This window comes from Pseudorasbora parva, chromosome 25 (assembly GCF_024679245.1).
Source record: "Pseudorasbora parva isolate DD20220531a chromosome 25, ASM2467924v1, whole genome shotgun sequence".
NCBI classification, from domain to species: Eukaryota; Metazoa; Chordata; class Actinopteri; order Cypriniformes; family Gobionidae; genus Pseudorasbora; species Pseudorasbora parva.
The window spans coordinates 17,045,151-17,060,914 of NC_090196.1; the positions used below are offsets into that span (position 1 = coordinate 17,045,151).

Here is a 15,764-nt window from a genome sequence, read left to right on the forward strand (position 1 = left end):
GCAAAATAATTGTGATTACCCCAATATAGAGGCTACCCACTCGTTTACTACAGCCTCGTTACTAAACTGAACAACATCAACTCCATGCCCAGAAAAGGACTGATGACACAATATAAAGGATGACAAATCAGGCAGGAATTGAGGGAGCACAGGTGGAGCAAATTAACCAAAAAATAGATAACAAGAGGGGTGGGGACCAAACAGCAGACAAGAGCACATGGTCCAGAAATGACCTAAACACCACGTGCTACACAAGACAAGACAGAAATGTGACATATATAGCCTAGATTTAATCAGGAGGCGAGCAATCTAAGATCTGCAATTATAGGAAAAGGTCAAGAACCTCCTCCTGTGTTTCCTTTTGAACAAATGTGAACGAGACCACCAGCACCACAGGACTAACAGCTTAAAAGAACGCCTGTAGACGGCTGATATAGTGATGAAAGGTTCGAGTCTTATTTCTGTCTCTCCATGACGTGAGTTTCTAAGATGCGCTTAATAAAACAGTTTTTTATTAGACATTTGGCTTATCGTGTTCTTTGGCACAAAACCTATCTCTGTCATTATGTGATCCTGTAAGGAACAATATTGATGCTTAATCAAACTTCAAATCTAGACAGAACTGTTGTCCAAAAGTGAGATAAGTAGAGGGTAAATGTGAAAAACAAGTTGTCAAGTAGGACTGAAAATTATGCATTTATTTGTTTATTGGTTGTAGTGATGCAGATGAAAGAACATCAAAAATACATTTTTTTGTTGGTGAATATAATAGGAATATCAGCATTTTTGCAGGTTCCTGCATCTTTAAAAACTGTTATGGTTACTGTAATCTTGGTTTAACAAAGAAAGCACTTTTGCTGAAATGAAGGTATTATGAAAAACTGGGTGGGGCTTTGAAGGCAATGTGAGGTTGTTAGGTTATTGGTGGATCTTTTTGCTTAAGTTGTCTGTATATTAATAAAGTAAGTCAAAGGTAAGTCCAGATTTTTTCCCACCAGTATTGTGCAATCTTTAGTAATCTTTGGACAGTGGAAAGGGCTTTTGATCTTTATGTTGCTCATATTGATAACTAATTAGTGGAATTTTATGTAATCTCTGCTAGAGCTGTTCTGTTTGTACCTTGAGAAAGCGTGAGGATTGCGATTAATGTGTAATAGTACGAGGGATAAAGAGAGTGTTCTGTAAAACCACTGAGCTCAAGTTATCCAGTGATGTTTCAAGGAAACACCATTTTACATTTCAGATCCTTGGTAATTCTGACTGTGAAATGACAATCGTAAAAGTAGGTCATGAAGTCATCAACTAACCTCGACACCTTCAGACAGATTTGACATTACAGCTGGTCATAGGCCAGCTTCTTGTGACTTTTTCCACTGGGTTTTCAGGTTTTCCATTAGCAAATTTTACATTATATGATTCACAAAGTTATGGAAGTCTTTTTCTGCCTCAGTTAAATATAAAAAGATTAAAGTAGGAATTAAAGCTGTAAGAAATAAAGTAGCAATTGTAAGAGAAAGTACAACGTTGAGATATACAACGTTGCATTACGAGAAATAAAGATTCAGTTCTGGGATATTGTGAAATGCAAAGTAATGATTGTACATAAAAATACACTACAGTAAGGAATAAAGTCGGAGTTGTTTGGAACTAAACAATTGTGAGAGGTGAAGTTGCATTTAAGAGATTCACAATTACACAATATAAATTCGCAATTATGAGAAACATTGAAATTAGACATAAAGATATAAAGTTGTATTTATTTGTTTTTAATTATTTTTACTGCAAGGCATAAATAGGCTTTCACACAACATTGTGAGCATTTCAGTAAAAGCTTGAAACTAGAGTATACATATAACTTCTATTTTAAATTATTTTTGTCCTTTCATATTTCCCACAGGTCAACTCTAATTCTTTGGAACAAACCCCAGTACGGATTATCGCCTGCTGTGTGATTTCCGAGAGTTTGTGTTTATGAAGTCTCCCAGGTTGTTGTTTAACAGACCCCAGTGCAGCACCAGATTAGGGCCCATTAAGGGAAACAGTGATGACATTTGCTGTTAGGAGAAAAAGGTGTGAATTCCAGGTCACTGTCTGTTGCAATGTCTCGTGTCAGTGGGTTTGTGTATATTATGTTCTTGATTTTATAACCCAATATGCAAATGTATTGTTAACTTTGGTCATAAAATGTAAATGTAAGTGGATCAAGTTAGGAGGGACTTACATTAGCTGTGAGTGGCAGGAGTCTAATCTTAAAGCTTAATCTCCATGGCCATAACGCTTTATGACATGCCCGGAATGGACCAGTAACAGTGTATGCGGATGGCACCAGGGCAAAGATTAATCAGCGCACATTATTTAAAGGCCATCAGACAAAGTCCCTGAGTTGATTCCATTTCAGTCACAGGATGAGGCGGCTTTCTTGGAGCTTCGTGAAACCCCTAATCATCATCAGCACACCACTGGCTTTGCTACCGCTGCCACTGATCATCAAAACAAAGGTTAGACATGCTTGAAACACATATGTGACAATCGCATGTGCAGACTTTCTATAAGGTCAGCTCTGAATGAGAATAATGTTAAAATTCATTTTTGTTGAGAACTAATGTAATGAAGTAAGAATAATGAAGCGACACTTGTCTTTTCTTATTTTATATTGCACATTTTCTGAAATACTTTGGCACATCTCATCTGTATTGCCTTTGAAATATATTGTCCGTATTGTCATTATCACTTTCAAGCAAGTGCCATTTTTTGCAAAAAAGACATTTTGATAGACATTTTTGTCTTTTTATCTTGGATATGAACACTGATATCATGTCCACTAGGAAGCAGAATGTGCGTACATCCTGATATTAATGGCTGTCTACTGGATGACAGAGGTCTTGCCTCTGTCTGTGACGGCACTTCTCCCTGCACTGCTTTTCCCTCTTTTTGGGATCATGAAGTCCTCCCAGGTACACTTTCCTGAGCCAGTTGCTTTACTTTTGGAAAATCTCATGGAAACCTTACTACAATATTTTTTGGACTACTAATGTGGATAACAACTACAAATACAAGATGTCATTGACTGGATCTTTTTTCTTTAGGTTGCATCTGTATATTTCAAAGACTTCCACTTGTTGCTTCTTGGGGTCATATGTCTAGCAACAGCCATTGAGAAATGGGGTCTTCACCGGAGAATTGCCCTCAGATTGGTGACTGCGCTTGGAGTCAACCCTGGCATGTAAGACTTTTATTTTATTCAGATATGTGATGTGTTGTGATAAATTATAGTATGATAAACCAATGCAAACACTGCTTGTTTACTGTGAAATGTGTTTCACAGGTTGATGCTGGGGTTCATGGTTGGCTGTGCTTTCCTCTCCATGTGGTTGAGCAACACCTCAACTGTGGCGATGGTTATGCCAATAGTGGAGGCAGTGATCCAGCAGGTTTTGAATGCAAATGAAGAGACCAGCAAAGACCACAAGGGGGCGTTAAATGGCATCTCCAACCCTGCTCTTCAGCTTGAAGGTAATCTGGTGCAATTTTCATTTAACTTGAGTAATAAATTATCATTTTAAACTTTAACTTTCTAGTCAAAGGTGCAGCATTTAAACATTAAACATCTGTTTCCAGATATTGAGGCCCAGTATGACCAGTCCGAGAAGATAAAAAGGTGAAGACATAATATAGGCCTATATATATTGTTTTAAAAATGCAACAGAAAATTGATTTTTAAGACTGAATGAGATTTTTTTTTTGGTACTCTTATAGCATTGAAGCAGGAATTACGGAGCCAGTTCAGACAGCTCCTGAGGAAACAGAAACTGTTAAGGTCAGTAAAACATACACACTGACATTAAAACGCACACACGCAAAAGCCGTCTTCTTCATATAAAATGGTATTTCTCAATATTTTAGGCACCAACTCCTCCGTGTAATGCGAGGTACAGGACCCGTGAAGATCACATGATGTGCAAAGGATTGTCACTTTGCATTGCCTACTCTTCATCAATTGGGGGGCTGACCACATTATCAGGAACATCCACAAACCTTATCTTTGCTGAATACATCTATCAGTGAGTTCAGTACTTACCTTTAAACTGATGTGTGCAACTATATTAATATTCATATATATTGTTCCCATTATTTATACTATATTATCTGTTAATTTGTTCAGTCTATCCATCTAAACTGTGCATGTTGTGCACTTTTATGACATTTCCTCAGGTACTACCCAGAATGCACCATCATTAATTTTGGAAACTGGTTCGTGCTTTGTCTTCCCATCTGCATAATTATGCTGATTTTGTCATGGATATTCCTGCACTGGATGTTCCTCGGATCCAAGTGAGTGATCGTAATGTCTTGTTTTCAATAAGTCGTTCCCTGACCCCTCTCTGTCCCTTATTTTTACTCTTCATCTTAGGATTCCATTTAAATTCATCATTTCAAGTCACGCTGCTGTTTGCATTTTTCCCACCTCACCACTTCAGCTTCATCTATGTGTCTTCAATCTTCTACGTCCTGCTCAGACTCATTCAATGTCTCCCGATCTCATCACTCTAGGATAATCATGTTTTATTGAGCAGACTTTTTCATCTCACAAATGTTGAGATTTTCTTCTTTCCCTGATGAAGAATCACTCACCGAACATGGAAGCATGGTGTCACAACAGAGATGTGATTGTTTCACATACGTAGTTTAAATTTATTTTTGTCATATACAGAAATTTCAGTCAATTCGTCCACTCATCAAAATGAACTACATGTATGCATTGAAATGGCAGTGGATGAACTAAACAATAAAAGTATATCTGCTTCTCCATCCATCCCTAGCTTTCGTGCCAGTCTGTGCTCCAGAGAGCGATCCGAAAGGGAAAAAAACACTGCCAAACTGCTTCAAGATCAGTACAACTCACTGGGACCCGTAAGGTTAGAACTCTTCTTTTATTTACTTTTTTATTATTTAGAAAAGTGTGAAAGTGACTTATTTTCTTCCCAAACATATAATTCATCAATCAATGGCATTATTTTGGGGTAGGTGTTTTTTTTCCCCCAACAGTGGGAGACCAACAATATCCCCAACAATATGCTATGTGTTGACATGTCGGAATGTACCATTTTGGCCATGTTAGAGGGTTTCCAAGACCTTGTCTTTATTATTTTGATTATTACATCACACAACTTTTAGGCATCTACACATCATAAAACTAGGCATCAGTTGAAGAGAAAACTGGGCATTATTCACTAAATGAGTGAGGATCACTAGCCGTGTTTCCATTACCCTTCAAATTGCGCAAATTGAAATTGCGCATTGAAAATACGCCCAATGGAAACGCTTAATTTTCACAAAAACTCCCATATATCGCAAAAACGTTTTTACGTTCTCATGAGGTGGTTTTTCAGGCAATTCAAAAAAGGAAAATTTTGCACAACTGCAATAGAAACTGTTTTTTTTGCATTTACAGGTCACCTGGTGCGGCGACGCATTGCTGCCATATAGAGCCTATATTATTTTTTCCACTCAATTGTGTCGTAATAACGAGATGTTGTGTTTTAACAACATTTTTTTCTCAAAATCTTATGTTGTTAAAACATATATTTTCTCCTTATAAGGACAGTATGTAACTTTAACCTAGTAATGACGACCCCGGTGCAACCACAAAGAATATCATAACTATATATAGGACTACTGTAATTAAGACATATAGCCTATTCAAGAAATGTACTAAAACAGAAAGACACTATAGTTTCAATCTTACTCAAAGACAGAGGAAACGAGCCCATACGGTCATCTATCTATTCCAGACGATCTTGGTTTGCTTTTATTTAATATACAGGCAATTAGTTGATGAAACATTGATCAAAATTAAAATACAATTTATACAAAACGATATAAATATTTAATAAATATTTTATCTAGAAAATAAAACTTGAAGAGGTCAAAATCATGTGTGACCTCAAGTCTCAGACATATTGCGAGTCTTCTCTTACTCATGCTGCTCACTTTTCATAATCAACGTATAAATTAAAATAATAATATTACAGGGTGATGTTTAGGCCTAAATGTGAAGTCCTCCCAGTTCCGTTTGAATATCTGTCGTAGTTAGTGTAGCATATTTAGTGGCGCCGGCATTTTACTTTTCTTCCTTTAAGACAGTGGAAACAACTCACAATACTTCCTAATTTTTAGCCATACAGATAAGTTCAAGACATAATTATAAACTATAAACTGTCTACTTTTATTTGTGGATTCAGGGAACGGGTTATTTTGTATGCACTCTTTCCAAACGCTGTCTTCATTTAAAAAAAAAAAAAAGATTATTAAACGCCAACTTTTTCATTTTAAAAGCATTTATAAATTCAGTTCATATTTCCAACAAACAAATTTTCTAGCCAAAATAGCGAAGTGGTTAAAAAAAAACTGAGTTACCACCATACAAAATGAAAAATTTTGCTCTTCTCTATATGCGTCAACCTGCCGTGCGTTAAAGTCAAACATTCTTTACAGATGACAGTTTGTTTGGACAGAAGACGAGACAGAGTTCTTTATTAAACTTATAAAAGACAATAGAATTACAGGAACACCTTGAAGCAGATCTGAGGACGAAACACACACACACCTCATATACGGTGCCACTTAAGCCTAACGTACGGGGCTTTCCTTGCCATTAATGCTTGGATAACATACAAATGTCTCCTTTCACTAAAAATAATGGCTAGTGCAGTGAATGAGATATACAAACCTCCCAAGTGTCATAATTTTGGAATGACCGCGAGAGGAAAATAATACATTTTTGTCGCACAACTGCAGCTAATGGAAACGCTGTCATTTCGCATTCAATTGTTATCGACATTTAGAAAATATCGCGAAAGTTTTGCACAAATCTGTAATGGAAACACGGCTACTGACTACCAGACTCCTGATTACCAGACTTCCTGAAACAAGCATATTAATTCTAGGAGACACATGACAAATGTGTTTTAAAAATTGGCGCAAAATATCAAAACATGTTAGATATCCTCTAACTAGATGGATTTCTCAGAAATCTGTCAAGTCTGTCTGCCCAAAAACTCCAGACTGATGCTCTGACTTTCAGCAATTAGTATGACTCCTCCAGACTGCAAATCGGGGCAAAAGTCATGTAGTATTCCAACATTTAGGGGAATGAGATGCCTGAATTGCTGACCAGTTTCTCTTCTGATTCAGCTGCCAGGAGATTATCACCTTGGTCATCTTCATTCTGATGGCAATATTGTGGTTTACGAGAAACCCAGGTTTCATGCCAGGCTGGTCCTCACTGTTCTCTGAGTAAGTATATTCATGTTTTTTTATGTCTTTTGATGTAGATGTAGAAATAACTACTGCACTTTAGAAGTCATCATTGTCTTCAGTACTTGTCTATAGACTTCTTATTCATCCTTTATACTGCATGTTATTTCTACAGTAACCCAGGTTACGCTACAGATGCCACTGTAGCTCTGTTGCTGGGTTTCATGTTCTTCATTATCCCTGCACACAAACTAAGAGCAGATCACTATGGTACGGCTTACTTTTTTTCGTATGTGCATGTGTGAAAACCTACAAAATGATTAGGAGCTCACTGTCAGCCATTTTATTTCTGATTAACGTTGTCGATCACTTTAACAGAGGCCTTGATAACGTGGAAGGACTTCCAGGCCTGTATGCCATGGGAGATTGGTCTGCTCGTGGGTGGTGGTTTTGCTTTGGCTGAAGGCACAAAGGTAGGATAATTATTGAATAGAAACCCAACTATTTCTGCAAGAAAAAAAGAGAAATTAATAAAAAGTGCATTAAACCGCATTAATTGATGAATCAATTAATGGCCCTTTTTAACTGGCCTGGATTCAATTAAACAAGTTTAATTCACTAGTGGCTTTGTACAGCCTCGGACAGCTCAATTGCTCCCTTTACACATAATCTTAAACATTAATTTCCTTTTAAAAGAAATAAATGAAAAGACGGATCACATCAAAGACTCGTAACAGCGTGCAGCCCATTAATGTTGCGAGAAGAACAACAATTTTACTGTGTCACTCTCTGTCTGCTTTGACGTTCCATTCAAGCTAATTACATGCCTCCATTATAAGACTGGCACTGAAGCACGTCGTTTCAGCATAACGGCTCCTTCTTCATGTCAGTCGCAAAAACTGGAAACAAGAGCGTCTACTTCTTAATATTCTCCTGGTGTAGGTGGGCTGGGGTGGGGTCTTATCATCAAGGCTCCAGCACTGTTTTGATCCAGACATCCAAATGTCATGGCAAGTCCAGTCTTTAAAATCTTCAAAGCAGAAAGGGTGACTACTGTGCCGCTTTCTTCATATGCAATATCGGGCTGTCTGGATGCCATATCTTGACAAACAGCTAAATTACGACTCCAGACTCTGTTGACAAGCATACAAAGAGATGTTGGTACATTTATCAAAGCAGTTCCGTTTGAGTTCATGAATATCTTGGGCACTTTCACTCACCTTTTAAAGACGATCTGAAAATGTTCCGTTATTTTTCACCCGACAGATTTCTGGTTTATCATCTTGGGTTGCTGAATTGCTGACTCCCTTGGGAAGCCTTCCTCCTTTAGCCACTGTCACCATCGCGTGCCTTATTGTTACCTCTATCACAGAGGTGGCCAGCAATGCTGCCACAACAACCATCTTTTTGCCAATACTGGCCCCTCTTGTATGTGTTATTTCAATATAATATAATAATATAATGAATGTTACTTTCATGTCATTTTTTTGGGGCTATTCTCATAACAAATGATTTTTTGTCAGGCTGAGGCAATTGGAGTCAACCCTCTGTACATGCTGGTTCCCGTGGCACTGTGTGTGTCCTTTTCGTTCCTGCTTCCGGTTTCAAATCCTCCTAATGCCATTGTCTTCACATATGGTCATCTTACAACCATGGACATGGTGAGTCCCTAGGATTGTGTTCCTTGCAAGAATTTTGCATTTGTACATTTTATAATGATTTCAAAGGTAAATACTTCTATACAGCAACTAAGCTTTGTATGGTTTCCTTATCACTATAGGTAAAGGCAGGACTGGGCTTAAACCTTATAGGCATTCTTACAGTTCTATTGGCTCTTACAACATGGGCAACGCCTCTGCTTAAACTGGACACCTACCCAGCCTGGGCACCAGTGGTAAACAGCACTGGAGTATGACCATCACTGTGAAAATGATAGGAATGTGAACAGTTTAGTTTTAAAATTACACGGGATCCCTCGCAGTTGGCTGAATTGTTGTCAGCGCAACTTCCACAATCCAAATGTCTTACTTGTATGGATCACTTGGGCGAGAAGGTATGACCAGCTTGCCTTAAGAAATACAACAGACGGAATGCTTTGGGTTCCAGGAGATGTTTGGTTTTAATGTGATTGTTTATATGTTTTTGTATTATAAGCAGTTTTAATAATTTTTGTAATCATTGTCTCAAGTCTATGATTTATTTTGCAATTTACTAGTCTTCAAAGAGACTAGTAAAAGCTGTTTAAAACAGGATGGTTTGGTGAACAATGTATGTGCACAATTAAACTGTGAAATGTTTATACAAAATGTATTATATTAAAAATATTTCTTAAGCTTTAAGCTGAATTTGCATGACAGGCTTTGTCCCGTCGGTTAACATAGCACTTATGTTTTATATGTTTGTATATTTTTGTTACACTCTAGAATGTACATATATACAGATAAGTGAACTGTATAAGTAGAATTTTGAAATTACATTGTGAACAAAAGAGATCAAAAGTAGAGTTAATAACACAACATGACTTATCAAAAACTTGCAGTAGCCAGCAAATAATAGCTAGTGATTTAGGTGAGTCGCTCAGCTGTTTGGCTTCTTGCAAAAAGTGGCCATTTCTAACTTGCTCCTATTGAGTTTTAAGGGCATCTGTCAGAGTATTCGATAGTTTTTTGACATATTTTGGTTTTAAATTTACGTGTTTTTGTTTGTACTACTTTAAAATTCACCTCACTGAATACTGCACTTTGAATGGAAACTCAGCATTGATTTTAAATAGCATCTATTGTTTGTGTGCTTCTTGTGAGATGTTTCTTGTTATGACTATAACTGTGAGACAGTTACTTTCTGTCTGTGTTCTTTGAGAAATATGTTTCAATGCAACACGAAGACAAGTCAGTCTAGACTGGACATGTGTTTAACATTTTTTACTAGTAAAAAAACATACACATACAACCAGAACCATTCATAGTCATCATGTTCTAGCGGGAATTCATATTGATGAAATAAAAAAATAAAACAACTATGCTTTGACAAAACTGGCATCTGTATCAGTGTTAATTGAACTGTGCACTGAGTGGATTGTCTCGTCTCTAATTGCTGAATCCCAAATTTAAATGTTTTGACAAATCTAGTCAGGGTGGCAGCCTTATCAAAGAGATTCAAGAGGCAGATTAGCTTTGATGAAACAAGGTTACAGATAAAAACTGTCATCTATTTATTCATGTCTGCAGTGGATGCTGTTTAGAGATAAGTAATGCTCCTACACAGAAAACAGCACTAAAAGTAAAATAATTCCTTCCCATTTTCATTAGGGGGGAAACTGTATAATAAAACATTTAAGACGTTGGAGCTAATGTAAAACAAAAGATGAGGCTTTAATGTGCCATCTGAATGGGCTTGGGCTAATATTTGTTCTCAAAGTGAGGCAGTGATGAGAACTAATTCTGTAAACCACCCACGTTATGAAAATTCATGCTTGGATCCTGCAGCCATTGTAATTCAAGGTCACTGTTCAGTTATGTCAAGTAATGACATATGAAGTATGAAGGGTCTAATCTGATTATGTATTATTTAATACTTATTTCTTACTTAATTATGGTGCAAGGACTATTGAGTTTAACAATTAGGAATCTAATTTCTTCCAGCTCTGAGTCATCACCATCATATAATTTCTCTCTGGGTACATAGGTCAGCAAGCTTAATATGAACAGTGGTTTGCATTTATCGTTCACATATATTTTTCACATAAAATATCTATTTTTGGGTTAAGTTTCCCTTAATACTGGGCCAGGTTAGCCTGACAAGCCAGACCCACATCAAGATTATTCTTTTCTCAAATATTCTTTTCTTCTATTCTTTTCTTGTCTATTTTGTTTTCAGGTAGCATGCGGAACCATCTCTGCCATCATTATGGTTAAACCCGCCCACGACTCTATACATGATGTGATTGGCCTGACCAGAGTTTGGTTATTCCAGCTTGTAAGCCAACGGAGAGTTGCTACACTGTAAAACATGATAGCCATGTTAAGTTATATGAACTTACTTTTTGTCTTTAACTCTAATTGTCATGATAAGTTTTGGAAATTTAACTCAAGTGTATAAGTTTTCAATAATTAAACTTACAGTAATACATTATGTTGACTCCTTGTGAGTTTTGTCTGGTTTGTCAGTGTTCATTTAACTCGTGCCTGTAAGTTAAACATTGGGGGAGGGGTGATACAGAGCAAAGACGAAAGACCGCGAAACACTGAGCAGTTATCGCCATTCGAGTTAGCCCAGCTGCCAGCTGGGGTTCTTACATGAATTCGTGTTGAGAAACAGAAAAATATACTTGGAAGGTGAGTTATTATCATTATCTGTAATTATAAATTGATAATGTTGCGATTTAATTCGTGTAAGTAGCACATTGATCGTGCTCCGCGAATTTAACACCACCTGGGTTTCCCTCACCAGTTCACTGCCAGATGCTAAAATAAATTGAATATATCGCTTTGGTTCACAGCTTATACATAGTATTTTAGTGTTTGGTGGTTATTATAAACGTATATAACGTTGCTGGAGCGAAAAGGCGCTGTTTTCCTTTGAACAAAGTCTAAAGCACACGGTGATGATCTGCAGGGTGTTTGATAATTGTCCGTTATTGTAGGACTTAAAAGGATTAACAATCCGAAAATACGGGTTTATTTCTCATCTTTCACTCGCTTAATTTGTTTTAGTTTCGCCGCGTTATTCATTCTCCTGCTCTTCCACAGCCAGTCTGGGTTAAAGGGGGTCGCACACCGGACCGAAGATCAGCCCCGTGTCTCAGACCGGACGCATATTAACGTTATATAGGCTACGTGCGAGCTCAATTTTGAATCGACTTCTAACAGGAGAGCTGCACGATGGGTGTATCTTGTAGCACAGGGTGAAATCAGTAACGTTATGTACATTGACGATACGAGGAAAATATAATATACATTTAATATAAAACTGAAATGGAGCTCTGTGGTGTGGCAGGATTTTGAACAACTTGCTGAGTCGCCGCGGACAGGCGCCGAATGCCCGCCGTTGTGAAAACTCATTGAAAATTCGGCATAGCAGACTCGCCAACGTATTTACGGTCAAGTGCTTTGTTGTGAAAAAATTCACAAATCAAGATGACACTGGTTTCAGTCTTCTAAGTGACCAACTTTTGGAGATATACGCAATATAAAATGAATAGTCATTGTGGGGAAAAAAGCAGTTTCGGACCGGTGGACCGCATCACTAGAATTCACAAATCATGAACTATGACAACAACTATTATTTTGCATGTCTACGACTGCGCACGGCGGATTTATGGCCAAACTAAATCTGAATATCGAACCGCAAGCTATCTTTACTGCGGTTTGAAAACAATGTTTTTAAATTTTAAAGACCTGGCGCGGCCGACCCCCTTTAGTCTGGCGCGCACTGCAAAAACGTCAGTCGATTGTAGACTGTCTGCTGCTTATTATTGTCATTTATCATAGTGACATTTTTTCGAATCAAGTATTATTGGACCTTTTCTATCATTTTATTATTATGGAAGCCCATTTCCACTAAATAAAAAATAAATAAAAAGGGTAATTGCGACTTTATCTCAGAATTCTGACGTTATTTTTCTCACAATTGCGAGTTATAAAGTCACAATTCTGGGATATAAACTCGCAATTGCTGTGATATAAAGTCAGAATTCTGACTGAGAAAAAAAGTCGTAATTACTCTTTTTATTTTTTTTTATTTAGTGGCGGAAACGGGCTTCCATATTTTATAGACCAAATCTATTACATGTCTTTTAAATTAGGATTGAAACTGTGCTTTTTGTTTTAGGTTCATGGTGAAACCCTAGATGTCATTATGAAGGGAGTGCATGTTGGACTTCTTATTGGACATGAAGGTGTCCTGCGCATGATGCTTTTCCTTCTGATGTATTTAATGTGGCTGTGGGGGTAGAGGAGAAGATTGTTCTTCATGACCTCAAAGATGTAAAAAGGATAAAGATGTCGTTCCACACACGTAAGACCTCCGCTCACCTTCGGAACACAGTTTAAGATATTTTATATTTAGTTTGTGAGCTTTCTGTCTCTTCATTGAAAACGTATGCACAGTATACTGTCCCTTTCCAGAAGGACCAGAAAGGTAATAAAAACATCATCAAAGTAGTTCATATGTGACATCAGTGGGTTAGTTAGAGTCTCCTGAAGCATCGAAAATACATTTTGGTCCCAAAGTAACAAAACCTTTGACTTTAATCAGCATTGTCTCCCGTGTTTGTTTTCAATCCGTGTTCGCGACTGCGCAGTGACGCTGCTGATGTGTTATCTGGTGCGCAAGCTTCGTTTGTAGTCTGAGGGAGACTGTGGAGTCGCAAACGCGGATTGAAAACAAACGCGGAAGAGAAGACAATGCTGAATAAAAACGTAGTTTTTGTTATTTTGGGACCAAAATGTATTTTTGATGCTTCAAGAGATTCTAACTAACCCACAGATGTCTCATATGGACTACTTTGATAATGTTTTTATTAGTTTCTGGACATGGACAGTATACTGTGCATACGTTTTCAATGGAGAACAAAGGTCTTAACGGTGTGGAACGACATTAGGGTGAGTCATTAAAGGACAACTCCGGTGAGAAATGAACCTAGGGGTAATTAACAGTTGGTTACAGAGTAGATCGTTCTCTGGGATGCGTTTTCATGGAAATCGAATGTAAAGAGTTTTATCTTTAAAAACAGATTAGCTTATAGCACTAGTCTATGGGGCACAGAGTAGTGAAATTAAATCGCTAGTTAATACCACTAACAAGGCTAAAAAATAGCCTCACACTAACACAATAGCATAATGAGGGTCCCTACATGCAAACCGAAGCATTGAGAACTTTGTAAGTGTACAAACAGTTTAATAAGAAGACACTTTATAAACACAGTGCATTACGCGTTCACGGACATCGTCTCGACTCATCGAGCGACGAGCGCTCTGCTAAGTGATGAACTGTGACTTGGAATCTAATATGGTCCGTTGTTTCCGGAAGAAAACACTGAACGCAACAGAGAAAAAAAAAATAAAATAAATAAATAAAAATGTCCATGTTATTACATTTCACAAACTTAATTCCTATCGACCAGCTCACTTAGAACAGCGCTCGTAGATCGATTCATCGAGACTGTTTTCCAAGATGGTGCCTGTCCGTGAACGCGTAAGGCACTATGTTTACAACGTAACTTCTTATTAAACTGTTTGTACTCTTACAAAGTTCTCAATGCTTCGGTTTGCATGTAGGGACCCTCATTATGCTGCCGTGTTAGTGTGAGGCTATTTTGAGCCTTGTTAGTGGTATTAACTAGCCATTTAAATTTACCACCCTGTGTCTTCCCTGTGCCCCATAGACAAGCATTATGAGCTAATCTGTTTTTAGAGATAAAACTCTTTACATTCGATTTTCAAGAAAACGCATCCCAGAGAACGATCTACTCTGTAACCAACTGTTAATTACCCCTAGGTTCATTTCTCACCGGAGTTGTCCTCTAATGACATAAAGGGTTAGTTCACCCAAAAATGTAAATTAAGTCAATGACCAAGTATTGCTCAAATCATTCCAAGGTCAAAAATGTATCAACTTGTTCATACAGTGTACACTCATATTCTTTAAAAGAAATTGACAAGCAGTTATTTTGTCATTACATGGCCCACCACTCTATATATATTTCCACAATTCATGTCTTTTTTCTACCCCCCTCCTGTACTTTTTCTAAACCTCTTTTATACCATTCATCTTTGTTCTGCATATTGGAGAAACTGATGTTGATGAAACAGAAGCACCTTTGTTCTTAACAGGTTCTAATGAGCAATTTTTTCATGAATTGTATTCTAAAACAATGTTAAAGTTTGTGCAACATTGAACTTGTTTCAATAAAATTGAATTATTTTTGAGCAGACCAGTTATGTTGATTCATTATGAGCTGATGTGAGTTTTCAATCATTTAACAAAGTTGTCTTAACTCAGAGGATCAAGTTGAAACAACTATCAACGTTTGATTAACGTATAAAAGTAAGTTGTCTTAACTCAGAGGATCAAGTTGAAACAACTATCAACGTTTGATTAACGTATAAAAGTAAGTTGTCTTAACTCAGAGGATCAAGTTGAAACAACTATCAACGTTTGATTAACGTATAAAAGTAAGTTGTCTTAACTCAGAGAATCAAGTTGAAACAACTATCAACGTTTGATTAACGTATAAAAGTAAGTTGTCTTAACTCAGAGGATCAAGTTGAAACAACAAATTTTCATTAGTTATATAACTTGTTAAACATAACATTTTGAGCTGAAACAAAGAATGTCTTTAAGTTCAGTTGACTCACGTTTTTAAGGCAGCAGGTGAACTTTCGTTTCTAAGTTAAACAGACTTGAAATGTTTTACAGATGACCCTGGCTGCAAATTAGACGTGTCGCATTTCGCCCCCTAGTGATAGTCCTATAGTAAACTCTCAATTCATTTCTGACGTCCATAT

The 15,764-nt window shown here is 37.2% G+C and overlaps 1 protein-coding gene across 1 annotated transcript; it reads left to right on the top strand.

The window, feature by feature from the left end:
• The first annotated feature begins 1,956 nt into the window (after positions 1-1,956).
• slc13a1 (solute carrier family 13 member 1) lies at positions 1,957-10,161 on the top strand. Its single transcript, XM_067436723.1, has 15 exons — positions 1,957-2,498; positions 2,826-2,954; positions 3,087-3,223; positions 3,326-3,513; positions 3,619-3,658; positions 3,757-3,817; positions 3,904-4,061; positions 4,213-4,332; positions 4,821-4,916; positions 7,195-7,296; positions 7,433-7,527; positions 7,636-7,730; positions 8,524-8,685; positions 8,781-8,918; positions 9,038-10,161. Exons 1-15 carry the CDS (start codon positions 2,406-2,408, stop codon positions 9,170-9,172), a joined length of 1,749 nt encoding a protein of 582 aa, XP_067292824.1. The 5' UTR covers positions 1,957-2,405; the 3' UTR covers positions 9,173-10,161.
• The last annotated feature ends 5,603 nt before the right edge of the window (positions 10,162-15,764 follow it).